This window comes from Gadus chalcogrammus, chromosome 13, assembly GCF_026213295.1.
Source record: "Gadus chalcogrammus isolate NIFS_2021 chromosome 13, NIFS_Gcha_1.0, whole genome shotgun sequence".
NCBI lineage: Eukaryota > Metazoa > Chordata > Actinopteri > Gadiformes > Gadidae > Gadus > Gadus chalcogrammus.
The window spans coordinates 20568633-20582917 of NC_079424.1; the positions used below are offsets into that span (position 1 = coordinate 20568633).

At 44.5% G+C, this 14285-nt stretch overlaps 1 protein-coding gene across 1 annotated transcript; it reads right to left on the minus strand.

The window, feature by feature from the left end:
* Nucleotides 1–6771: 6771 nt before the first annotated feature.
* LOC130402520 (heme transporter hrg1-A-like) lies at nt 6772–11481 on the minus strand. Its single transcript, XM_056606722.1, has 3 exons — nt 10961–11481; nt 9487–9654; nt 6772–8772 (listed from the first exon to the last, which is right to left on the minus strand). Exons 1-3 carry the CDS (start codon nt 11091–11093, stop codon nt 8636–8638), a joined length of 438 nt encoding a protein of 145 aa, XP_056462697.1. The 5' UTR covers nt 11094–11481; the 3' UTR covers nt 6772–8635.
* Nucleotides 11482–14285: the final 2804 nt, after the last annotated feature.

A 14285-nucleotide genomic window follows, 5' to 3' on the forward strand; every position in this document is an offset into this window, starting at 1 on the left:
CCACCCTCCAACACTACCACCCCCACCCTCCACCACTACCACCCCACCCTCCAACACTACCACCTCCACCCTCCAACACTACCACCCCCACCCTCCACCACTATCACCCCACCCTCCAACACTACCACCTCCACCCTCCACCACTATCACCCCACCCTCCAACACTACCACCTCACCCAACCACCCAACCAACTACCACCTCTACCTCCCCCCAAACTACCGCCTCCAGCCCACCCTCCGACACTATCACCCCCACCCTCCAACACTATCACCCCCACCCAACCAACACTATCACCCCCACCCTCCAACACTACCACCCCACCCAACCAACACTACCACCCCACCCTCCAACACTACCACCTCCACCCAACCAACACTATCACCCCACCCTCCAACACTACCACCTCCACCCTCCACCACTATCACCCCACCCTCCAACACTACCACCTCCACCCTCCACCACTACCACCTCCACCCTCCAACACTACCACCCCCACCCTCCACCACTACCACCCCACCCTCCAACACTACCACCTCCACCCTCCAACACTACCACCCCCACCCTCCACCACTATCACCCCACCCTCCAACACTACCACCTCCACCCTCCACCACTATCACCTCCACCCAACCAACACTATCACCCCCACCCTCCAACACTACCACCTCCACCCTCCAACACTATCACCCCACCCTCCAACACTACCACCTCCACCCTCCAACACTACCACCTCCACCCTCCAACACTACCACCTCCACCCTCCAACACTATAACCTCCCCCCCACTAACACTACCCCCCCTCCTTCCTTTTTTTCTTTTCTTTTCCTTTTTTTAACAGAACAACAGGGAGAGAGAGAGAGAGGGACCGAGGAGAGAAGAGAGAGTGGATGCAGAGCAGAAGAGAGAGAGTGAGAGATGAGAGAGAGAGAGAGCGAGATGAGTAGAGAGACGAGAGAGAAAGAGAGAGAGGTAGAGAGCGAGAAAGAGGAGAGAGAGGAGAGAGAGAGAAGAGACGCGCGCGAGAGAGAGGAGAGAGAGAGCGAGGAGAGAGATGAGAGTTTTGAGAGAGAGAGAGAGAGAGAGAAAGAGGAGAAGAGATCGAGAGAGAGAGAGAGGAGAGGGAGAGAGAGAGAGAGAGAGAGAGAGAGAGAGAGAGAGAGGGTCGGGTTGGGAGGGAGGGGAAAAAAAGGGAAGCGAGAGAATAGGAGAAGAATAAAGAAAGGCAAAAATAAAAAAGAGAAGAAAAGAGAAGAAAAGAGTGGGTTAAAGGGAGAAAAAAAAAGTGGGGCTATCCAAACAGAACCAGATGCGGGAGTGTGGAGGCCCGTTTGATCTCTGTCCTCATAGGCTGATTGATGTTGCACATTTCATTTCCTTGTCAGACTCTTGACATAATGTTTCACTAAACACTCCGGCCCCGCTCTCTTTCTATCGTTCTTTCGTTCTTTTCTTTTCTATTTTCTGAGGGGGTCATAATTAGCCCTTCCTCCTGGAGCTGAAAATAGATGATATACGCAGAAATATATTTATCAGGGGAACGCCTCTCCGATATCAAAGAGCACCCTGAGCACTATTGTGTTGTCCGTTTGTGTTACTGTCATGCACATGGTCTCCGTCTAAACTGATCCATGGGGGAACACAAATGATTCTCCAGAAAGTCCAAAATAATTGTTCAAATCGATTGACTGATGTTCAATAAGCCGACAGGGTGGTGGTCGGCGGCACCAGGGGGTGATGGGGATTCTTGCACATACTCAGCTGGCGTGGTCAGGTATCATGGGATCAAGGTGGAGGGAGTGTGTCTGGACCTGGAGACCCAGAGCAGCCGGGCTCACCTGCACCTCTGAACGTGGTGACCGGTGAGAGAGAGCAGCACGGGTAACTCTCTCGCTCTATCTCTCTCTCTCTCTCTCTCTCTCTCTCTCTCTCTCTCTCTCTCTCTCTCTCTCTCTCTCTCTCATCTCTCCCACACCTCTGCTCGCCCGTCCGTCGGTCCTTCTGTGGCTCCATCCGTCCCGAGGAGCCTAGTGGGACAAAACCAGACATCTGGGACCGATTTCCCCCCTGGAGAAGCCCTTCCTGTGGGGTATCTACTTAGAGGGGCCGGTGGAGGTGGTGGTGGAGGTGGGGGTGGTGGTGCTGGTGTTGGTGGTGGGGGAGGGGGAGGTGGAGGTGGTGGTGGAGGTGGTGGTGGTGGTGCTGGTGTTGGTGGTGGGGGAGGTGACTGAGGGTGGGGCGTTGGGGTGAAGGTATATGGTATATGAGCGTGGGCTAGAGGGTGGGTGGAGGGGAGGGGTGGCAGGAGTGCAGGAATGGTGGGGGAAGGGGTGAGTTGACTTTTCTCTCCTTTAAACTGCAAAAGGAGAGCTGGTGAAGGAGCACGGGCAGGTCTGGTGGCTGACCTGTGAAGCCTGTGAGTAAAATGGCTTTTAAAGCCAAGGGGAAGTCTAACTACTTGTTAACATGCGGGGTAGTTTCCCTCTCTCTCCTCTCTGCTTTATAGCTGCAGGAACACTAGCAGAATGTATGCTTGGTGGAAAAGGTTTTAACATTTAGGATAAGCAATGGTTTATGCACTTGTAACTCGCACAATTTGATTCCGGCATGCGCAAGAGCTCATACACTCATGAGCGCACACGAACACACTCGCGCACACGCACAGACACACACATGCAAACACGTCCACACACACACATACACAGACACACACACACACACACACACACACACACACACACACACACACACACACACACACACACACACACACACACACACACACACACACACACACACAAACACACACACACACACACACACACAAACACACACACACACACACACACACACACACACACACACACACACACACATACACACACACACACACACATATACAGACAAACAAGCAAATAAACAAATGCACATGCACTCACACACAAAGCAGCATCCAAACAAAAACACACATAAACACGCACACACGCACACACACACATTAAAGACCTAATGAGCTGCTAAACCGCCACCTCCCCATCCATGGCACGTCAGCTCACACAGCAATCTGTGTGATTCTCGTTTGGCAACGACATATTGTCTTAGATGATGTCATCATTTATCATAATATTTAGCGCTCAGACTTCCTTCAAGTGTCTCTGCTTTCATGTGTAATTTAGCCAATATCCTGCACTGGCTCTGATTACAGTGATGAAGTCCCGTGGTCCATCCGTGACACATGACCAGCAGTCCCACTGGAGCCTTCTCTCTCTCTGCCTCTCTCTGGCTCTGTCTCTCTCTCTCTCTCTCTCTGTCTCTCTGTCTCTCTCTCTCTCTCTCTCTCTCTCTCTCTCTCTCTCTCTCTCTCTCTCTCTCTCTCTCTCTCTCTAAGCTGGGGATAAGGTGATGAAGAGACCTGGGCAACACTAGTCAGGCCCCTGAGCATAGACCTGCGACTCTGCAGGGTCACTGCGTTCTTCCTTCCTCCATCCATCCAGGGCCGTATAATAGGGCGAGACAAGGAGGGTTGAGGGCAGAATAACTTCACTCCAACAGATGTATCATGTCAATGTATAGCAGCAACAAAGGATAAAATAGGATATTTGATTGAAGTAAAAAAAGGCAGATTTGGTGCAAAATTTGGGTTCATGCGATGGTGCACATGTTTGTGTTTGTGTAGCACGTGCACGCGTTGGGTCAGCACTTGCCAAAAATACATATCATAGTATCGTTCAGACAATGATACAGCAATATCTAGCGGCCTTGCTCTTGAATGACCCTCAACCTTGCGTCTTTTTCACGTGCTTAGTCTTATGACCATGACTGAACACAATGTGTCCAGATGGCGTAATAATACCAGTAGAATAAGCTCACTTCCCCATTTACATTCACATGCATTCTCTATGGAGCTCCTCCTCTGTCCCCAGCTGATTCGGTTCCTGTTGTTTCCCTCTATGCTGTGCGCTCTCTTTAGAATGGCCATTAAGATGCACGGTGACTCAGCCAATGCACCGGTCATGTGGCCCTGATTAGCATCAACAACATACAATTACCAGGCCAACCCCCGAAACGCACTCTCACTGCTTTCACTACCTGTGGCGTGGCTTGTAGTCATCAACCTGAACCAAATGTGAGAGCAGAGTGAGCATCAGACAGTGCAGGACTCCACTGCACGCTCAGGCCAATTGGATTGCATGGGTAGAATCAGGCTTTTGACAAGCACATTGCCAACCCACGACCAGTTTCATCTGTCCCAAATAGGAAAGCCAATCTGGATAACCACTACCATGGACAGATTTCACTGTGTGGAGCCATCTTCCACATTAACTATGTTCTACTTAGGTTCCATTAAAAGGAACCAATCGGCCATATGTTGGTAGTTGTGATTGAACTAATCAAACGTCAATGAGTTGTGGTTTATTAAACCGTTCACAAAGCAGTATAAAAAACGCCTGGGTTCCCTGCAGCACTTTTCAATCTTGTGCCGTCAGAACCAATCACGTCTCTCGGATTAGGCGCTAGCACGCATTCGGTACTGTCTGTCAGGGAATAAAGTGAAATGCTGTCCGCAAAGGTAGAGGAATGCTGTGTTCCTCTAGCAGAGCTATTGCATTGGAAACAGAATCAACAGACATTGCTGCAGCCGCTTTCAAAGGGGAGTGCCTTCACATCGAATCAATCCCGTCCTCCATTAGTTGACATGACCTTACCAAAGCTACATTGTGTTAACGTTTCTTTATGGTTTCTCTTATCCCCTCCTCTGGTTCTGGTTCCTCCTGTGAAGCCACTTCAAACGGCTGGTGCCATGGCATGTCCCTTTGTGCTCCCAAAAAGCAAAATGTGGAGCTCCCTAAAATGTTTCAGATGCAAAAGTTGCAATTGTCCCAAGGGCATAGCAACATGCAAAACAACAATGGAATCTGGGGAACAAAAAAAAGCTGGGAGTGAGGCTAAAATTGGGGCTTCAACTGTACTGTTGCCAACAGCAGGGGTTAACATAGAACACTGGCATGTGTGTGTGTGTTTGTCCGTGTGTGGATACGCGTACATGTGTGTATATGTTTTTGTTTGCTTGTGTGTGAGTGCGTGTGCATGTGTGTGTGCGTGTGTTTATTTGCATTTATTGTCTGTTTGTCTTTATCCGTGTTTGTTTATGTGTGTGTATGTGTGAGTGTGTGTGTGTGTGTGTGTGTGCGTGCATGTGTGTGTGCGTGTGTGTGTGTGTTTGTGCGTGCATGTGCGTGTGTTCGCGTGTGTGCATATGTGTGTGCGTTTGTATGTGTGTGTGTGTGTGTGTGTATGTGGGGTGTGTCTGCACAAGTGTGTTTGGTGTGTGTATGTTTGTGCGTGCGTGCGTGTGCGTGCGTGTGTGTGTGTGTGTTTGTGTGTTTGGTGTGTGTATGTTTGTATGTGTGGGTGTGTATGGTGTGTCTTCACATGTGTTATTGTGTGTGTGTGTGTGTGTGTGTGTGTGTGTGTGTGTGTGTGTGTGTGTGTGTGTGTGTGTGTGTGTGTGTGTGTGTGTGTGTGTGTTTGATTCTGTGTGTCTCTGCAAGTTTGCTAATGTGTGAGTTTATACTGTATGCATAGAGAAAGAGACAGAGAGACAGAAAAAAAGCATAGGCCATGGAACATGTGTTTAGGTTTGTAAATAAAACTGTAAATTGCAATGGATATTGCTTAAATATCTGTTGGCTTTGTACTGCGCCTTGCGGAAGTTCTTGAGGAAATCATGCCGAAACTGCCGTTCAAAAAAAGCCGGAGAGCCGTCTTAATGTCAAGAAGTCCATCTGGTCCTTTACTAATTCAAGATGTTTGCGTTTCATTCAGATTTTTCTGTTTCCCTTTTTTTCTGGGCTGAATATTTTTTGCATCATTAATTTTCATGTTCGTTTTTAAATTTCATTTCAGTTCAATCGCATTTATAGACATCCTTGAAATGTAAAAAAATAATGATATCCAATTTGAAATGTGGATAAGCACAGATATCTGCAATTATAGTGTTTTGCATATACAAATAGATCCCATAATGGTCCAGCAAACGGTTTTATCTCAATAGGTCAATCATTCCAAATTAGTGTTTTTCTTTGAATATGTCAAAACCACTATCGCAACATTTTCTTTAAGCTGATGGTAAATATTGATCTCCCTAACAGGTGTTTTGAGGAGACCAGACTCCTCTTGTGGGGGTCTTCTTGGCTGAAACTTACATCTAAACGTTTGATCCCCCCCCCTCACCAGACTGGTAGAAGCTGACGACTTCCTTCCCTGTTTGGGGTGGAAAAGAATCGCCATAATTGAATATATTAAGGCACCTCCCCCCTCTTTACATACAAGACAAAAACACACACATTTTTACTGCCCCATATATAAACTTTAATAGGACACATTTGGCTCAAAGGCCCGAGCTGTGCTGAGTGGAAAGTCAACGGGATTGTTTTTCAGTTTTTGAATGCCGAAAGTTTTTAACAGCCAGATAAAAAAAATTGTAACTATGGTAATAAACCACAGCGTTGCAATTACCTTGATGCAATGCGACCGTAAGGGCTTGCAAATAAGCCGGTGCATGCCATGCAATTAAGATATAATGGCCACCGAAAATGTCTGTAAAAAAAGAGGTAGGCTGCTAGAGACAGCAACCAACTGCCACTAAGGCTTATTAAGCAGCCCCCTTAATAGAGTTTATATTAATAATGGCATGATATGGTATAGTATCATTATTCACAAAGCAAACAGAAATATCCTCAGGAATACATAATTGTCTTGATTTATTTTATTTTATATCATCGTATTTATTCACCGACATTCACTTGAAGATCTGACTTGAACCGAACATTGATGCGTGCATACATAATTCTGTCCATATGATTTTCACAACTTTGGACATCAAAGTCATTCTCTGTCCAGGGCCGCCTTAAAAAAAAATCATACATGAAATCATAACCCCAGCCTACCCCCAAAAGAATGGTTTTGGGTATGATTTGGGCTTTGGAGGAAATGTAAATTGAATAATTGCCTGGCTTCAAAGTGCAGGTTATTGCCCAGCATTTACTGTTAGGATTGCCATGCTCTGGGGCCTTCTCTTTCATGAATGTGGCTTGGGTGGGTGGGAATGTGGCTTCAGCTGCCTTGTGTTCCCAAATGTCACACTAATACTCAACATTGACGATCTGGATCCAGGCTTACGATAGAAAATATTGTATGGGAACGCAAACATCCAATCTATGATGCTGTGATGATGGGCGTTTAGTAAGGGAATTATGCTTTTCAAATGTTTGAAGGAAATAAGATCACATTCTAGGTCTGTTTTCTATGCTGTCATCTTGTTTTAAAATCAATTGAAAAATACTAAGAAAGTCTAGATCTGAATATATTGTGGCTGTAGCGTAAGCATTGCCTTTGTGTCCATATAAGTACATCTTAATTGGACATTTGTTTTGTAAATGACTAAGAACATATGCATGGCTGTTAAAAAAGATACTTTATTAAAGTGACTCAAAGCACGGGGAGCTGTACAGGTACATCCCTACATCCACACATCCGAACTGTTAGAGAATCGACACAATGATGATTACTTTGACATGGTGTATAAAGATAAGGTAGTACACACAGACAAACATTGATGAAGGAAAAATATGCCTATAATATATTCCCCTTAGGCAACAAAATAATAATTTGCTATTAGAATGATAATAATAGCATTTGGTAAATAAAAATCATAATTACTTGCATGCATTTCATTGAATGTACAATAATTGAGTGCCGAAACAAAAGCTTCATCGATAATTGTTTCATTTTGGTTAGGTTTATGTCAAAGTGACGCAAATGCTACAAAATAGATCCCTGATCAGGAAAATGACTTTCAAGTAAGATCAATAAATAAAAATAGACACAAAGGTTTTACATTAAAGTGTGAATGAATCCAGTCTTGTTCGCACTAACATTTATATATCTTAATTAGCTATTGTTTGTGTACTCCTGAGACACGATATTGTGTGGAATCGAATTAAAATTGTGTTTTGTTTTGATTCAACTATGTTGTATGTTTGAATATATAGATCCAATGCTAGATACATGTGTGCACTTGAAAGACTAATTATTAAACGATATTGGTATTGGACATCAAGTTAAAATCATCCACTGAAATAACTGGGGTTTTACAGACGAGGATGCTTACACAATTGGTGGTACGTGAATACCCTCTTGTGGCAGGAAAGGGGTACTGCGTTGATTAAAACTATAGATAAATACAACAACCAGACGGGATGGGGTTCAGATGATACCATTAATTAAACATGTAATCTATTAATCATTAAATCGATTTCAGGCTTGTCTCATAAACACGTTACAAACCTGTGAAATTTTTAAAACATAGCAATGTCTTTGGGCATGGGCACACCAGCCGAATTTAAAAATGGTATGGTATTTACCAAGGTTACACAGCAGAATTCAAGACCACCGCTGGCTACCTTGAAGTATACTAACCCCACAATGCTCCCTGTGTTTACTATCCACACAACCCTGAACTCCCAGTACACCTAACTTCTAAACCGTCGGGTTTACAAAGCCACTGTCTGAAACCAGTCTGTCATAAGAGATCAAATCCACTGAGTCCCCTGGCCAGACGTTCTGCGTGGGAGATCAGAAGTCGCTGAGGATACTGATGTCTGCAAACTCCTTGCGGTAGCGGTGGGCGTGGAGCGATAGCACAATCGACCACTTCAGGCTCATGATGCTCCAGACTGCCGACAGGTAGAGACTGTTGGGGTCGCTCAGGGCTATGGGTGGGACACACACACACACACACACTCATGGATAAAGAAAAACAATGCAAATAAATGCACACACACCCACACGAGCCAGGAATGACTAGAAACATAATCGGGTGTGAGGGACAGTGTGGGATGACTGTGCGAAAGTGTGAAATTATTAAGTAGCGTGGAGCCATTATTATGCATGGCGACAAGCTCTGTCTGAAGCTACGGCTGCAAGAAATAATTACTTAGGCTTTCATAGTCGATTATTCTGACGATTATTGCAACTCACAGCCTGCTCACCAAGACACAAAACTCTTTCCCACAGTGAGATGCATATCTGATGACCTCAGTTTCCAAAAACAAGATACATTCACTTTAGGGCTGCAACTAATTAATATTCTGGAGATCATTATTAGTTTTTTGTCATCGTAATCCACCAACTGTGACTGCTTTATCTGATTTGTAGTACAGAGATCTTTCTGGCACTAACAAGGGGTGGGTGTGGTGGAAATGGATTAGCATGATAATCATGGGGAATTGTACACAAATGTAGAACTAGTTTTCCCCTCTTATTTCACTTGGACTCGATATTACCCTTTCATCATCATCATCATCATCATCATTTCGTCATTGATACAAAACCAATCAAAGATGATTGCCCAAGCAGCCCCTTTTTATCAACATGCAACCAATTTCTCATCAAGCGCCACAATAAATTGTGTGCCTGCTACTCACACTGCTTCTTCGAGACGGCGACAGAGAGGAAGGCGATGAAGGCGGTCAGAGACAGCAGGGAGAAGAACAATCCCATGGAGAGGAAGAACCGGAGCCCCTTCAGCCAGGTCTGCCAGTAGCCCTGTAGGTACATGATGTGGGTGACCAGAGCCCAGAGGGCCAGCACACCTATCAGGCGGAAGGGAACATGGATTTACACAAAACAATTGTATTACTGTTGGATACCAGTGCAAGAAAAAAAAAGGCCACTCAATTCCACGGGTAGCCTGACCTTTTATTCAAAGTGTTCGAGAAAATGAAAGTAAAGTAATGAGCAGGTACAGGTTAGGCATTTGGCAGAAGAATGCTTACGAGTAGACTATGAAGGGGTTTGAACCGAGAACCAGGCTGGGAGTCAAACATCTCTAACTACTTGATGATACTGACCGGCAAGGCCAGGAGTTAAAACTGTAGTGATGCTGAAAGATTAAAGAAAGATAGTGAAAGATAGAAACATCAAGTCATGTTTGCCAGATGCTGTGTCAGGGTAGTTCCATGTGTTGCTTAGCCTATGTTCCTCTTTTTAGGTGGAATTACAAAAGTCATGAAAAAAAAATAATAATAATAAACCAATGCATTCGCCCATGTAGGCAAGGCAAGGCAAGGCAACTTTATTTATATAGCACTTTTCATACACAAGGCAGACTCAAAGTGCTTGTAGGATCAATTCATTATTGAAAACATTTGAAACTTTATTTTGACCTTGTGAAAAATTATACATTGTAGGCAGGATATATCTTGAATGAAGATCTTTTAAAACTAACAAACATAATGTAGGTAATTGTAAACTACGTCAAACTCAATGTACTGCATATGGTTTTCCCGGGTTAATCTGTCAGCATATTCAGATTTCAAACCAGATTTTTATCAGAGTACAATTTAATGCAGCTTCCTTATCAGTGATTTGTTATTGTAGGCCTAGAGGTAATTTATTTTAATTATAGACCTTTATGTGATAGGAAACAGTTTGGACTAGGCTACTTAATATAATGATTAAAAATACATGATGTCACTAAAACATCTCGTGAGATATTGAGAGCAGAGGTTACTGATAAGCATTTGCCATTGCACATTCAGGCACAAAGTACAAATCCGTTCATACACCACGAAACTTAAATCATCCCTCCATGACAGAAGCGTAATGTCCTCTAAACATGTTTCGTGTCCTAATATGACTCTTAACACACAATATAGACTACATAGCCTCAAGGCTTTCTGTCTCCCTTGCACACATAATCTATAACAGCCGATAGTTAGAAACCAATGGTCCACTCCATCGCTGGTAGAGCTATACCGAACATATGTACATATTTGCCATTGCAACCGAATGAAGAGCTGTACGTCAATTGGTTCAAATTGCAAACATGTTGCTATGAGTAACTTGGTGCGGTGTTTTAAGTGTGGGCCCGTCTGACTGCAACGTGCAGATGTTTACCTGACAGCCCTCCCATCGCGGCCGTCCACGGCTGTCTGTACGCGATGTTCCAGACCAGAAAGGCGGAGAACCCCATAAGCATCCCGAACGACGCATAGCCGATGCTGATGTACGTTTTTACGCTAACCCCCATAGTGACGCCTGGGAAAAATTGTGATGACAGGATTGACACAAGAGTTGTTATTTATGTGATAGATCAAGCCCGTTGAGCAATCTGCATCCGGTCCGCTTCAAGCACACGCGATCGGCTTTTGTTGTGTTGCTGAACGAACCATATCTAAACGTGTATACGGAAAAATAAGTGCCGCGGTGTGTTGACGCCCCCTGAAAAACGATCCTGTTTTCTAGTTATAAAAAAGCGATACTGTTGGTGGCTTCTGGAGTATGATATGAGCGTCTTTGAAGCCAAAGAAATCTGTATCCATACAGCTTGCTTCGCGGTGAGCGGAACATAGCGGCCACTAGTGGTGAACAGGAGAACGGCGTCCAGAGAGACGCTCAAAGCTGCACAATTACCCTGCAAATAACATGTCTAACAAGCAATGCTTTTATAATTTAAAAAAAAATGTAATGCTTCCGCAACCAAACTAAAAATAGCGTCCGACCATAGTTCTTTAAATAAATAACAGACCCAGGTATACTGAGTGAATACCGTTATTGAATAGACAGAATCGAATAGAGACAATGGATAGTTGAAAGTATGTTTCCCTATTTCACTAGGTAGATTCAAATGTCTGCAAAGGTGAATTTATCTTTAATGAGCCTTAGTCAATGTCTGAAGATTAAAATTAAAACAATGTGTTGATAAGGCGAATGCAAAAAGTTACAAAGACATTTCCAAAGAAAAATAAGGTGTTGGTTGTGACTATCAAATGGTCAGACCTGATTATCCCTTAACTTGGCCTTTTGGCTTTATGTAGTTATTTGGCAACCATGGGGTGTTGATTAGCTGCTAGTTTCACTTGACACGTATATGGCCCAACGTTTCTTTATGACCTTATCTATGGGTTTGACTTCACCTAGATATTGCTTTGTTTGTTTCCATTCAAACCTAAACATTACAAATGACTGACTATAAAGTGTTACAGCTATAACCATTATGAGGTTATAGCTGCTGACATGGGTGTTGCCACAGGCATGAATGACTTCCTGTGGAGCATCTTTGTGAAATTCTCCTGTGCTTGAACAGAATGTCATGTTGGAGACTCTGTCCAAGGAAACACACAACTTGAACAGCATCCTCTTCTCTGTCAATGCTGCCAGCTCCTCCCCCACAATGCCACTGCAGCGATCATTGTGGGGAGTCTTTTGGAATCCGCTTCCCTCAAACGGCCACCCCGGCACACCGCAGTAAACAGGGTAGCACTGACCACCACAGACACACAAAACATCATAACCATCGTCAAGCAGATGGTGCACCCCAGCCTTCACCAAAAGTAGAGACGTCTCTGGCTCTTCTTGTAGAGGGCATCACGTTCTTAGCCCAGCCTAGTTTGTTTATGTTCTCTGCCAGGTACTTGTAGTCCTCCACAATTTCCACACTGACCCTGGGGTCCTCGTGACTAGGGTGCACCCTTGTCTTGACCCCCCACGATCAGCTCCTTCTGTCTTTGTCCCGTTGAGGTAGCGGTAGATAGTTCTCCTCACTGTGCCCGTAGCCAGCTAATGAGGTCCCAGAGGCTCGGACCTCTGTTATTATTTTTTAAACTAAAATTATTATTGAGAACTAAATACAATTGTATAAAGAAGTCTGTGGTTGAAAACTTCTCTGAGATGAGTGCCCGCTTAATTCAGTTTAGACGTTTTACTTTGTGTCCACTGTGTCATCTGGCGGCGCGTGTGTCAGCGGAGTATCCCCCTCCCCCGAAACAAAACTGAACCCGCGCAACTGAAGCGGCACAGAGACAGGACTGTCCCGAGTGTTGCTGTCCGAGACGTTTCTCCAAGCAGAGTGGCACCAGCTTTGAGCACCGTGGTGCTGACGCCATCAGGGCCTCCAACCTTGCTTGAGTGGAGTCTGCTCTATTATTACATTGGCAGCTGTGAAGAAACGCTTGAGGTTACATGTGGGGTAGGGGGAGGGGAGGGGAGGGTTGGAGAGGGCAGTTAGCCTAGAGACTAGTGGAAGGGTGAGTAGGACCCTCAAAGAAGGATTGGGGCTGGAAGGCGGCAGAGGGTGAGCCGTGGACTAGGTGGCGGTGGGAGGCAGTCAAAAGACCAAAGTTCTCCTGTACTCTCTTTAGCCTCCATTATCAACCCTTTCAGTTCCCCTTATCTTGTCCTCACATCCTCCCTGTTACCTACTCTGAAGCCCATCCCATTTACATTTGGGATGGCCTTCATGTCCTTAGTTACCATGTGTTGCTGGCACAGTGCAGTACGTACAGAGGCGTATGTGTTCTGTGATGCCCTCTGCAGGCCTATCCATGTCCTCTCTATGCTGAATGGTGCGATAGGCCTCCTCTGACAAGGTCCACTGGCAGCTTGGGGTCTGACATACCCGGGAAGTTCTCCATTTTAAGGGGGTCCATCTTCTCCGACTCGCTGGCAGGGCAGGTGGTGGTAGAACAAGCTGCCTCCTTCAAGTAGTAGGCCTACTTGGGCACGGACATAGAGAGACATCTTTCTCTCACTGCACTTTGTCTCATTCCACATTTGTTCTTAACTGCTTATTGTAAATCAATTGTTGACTAATGTATTATTTTGGAAATTGTATCAGAGAAATAAACAATAGTTGTCTCTCTAAAGTGGTTTGCATGTCCACAGTGAATAAAGTTGAAGGCAATTACGTGTTAGTAAACATCAAGTCTCTCAGAAGAAGAATAAACAACTAATAACTAATTAGTAGTAACAAAAATATTTGATGCTGCTTGCGTTTCATCAGGGCATTAATACTGTCGCGGTTTTATTTATACAATTAGAAAGTAACGAGGAGCTATGGGTTTAGAATATGATCTAAAACACTGTTGTGTCTTGAAGAAAAACTACTTCGGTCCTTTGTGGTATGGTCGTCTCGGGCTAGGTATGACTCGGAGAGTGGTAAATGTTCAACACGTGGTTTATTCTACAGAGACAGAGGTAAGAGAGCTTGCGTTCTGGAGGTGCTTCATGAATCATCTCCTGAACACTGTGTTCAGGAGGTGCACAAAATCGTAAAACCTTAGATGTGTTGTCCATTATGTGGAGAAGAAACCATTCATAACTGTTGTTAGCTTGAAACATTAATCAAAACTAGAATAGACTAAAATAATTTACATCAGAATTCATATATTGGAGGATGTCAATACGTTTATTAATTTTGCAGTTATGTAATACACGTAATGTT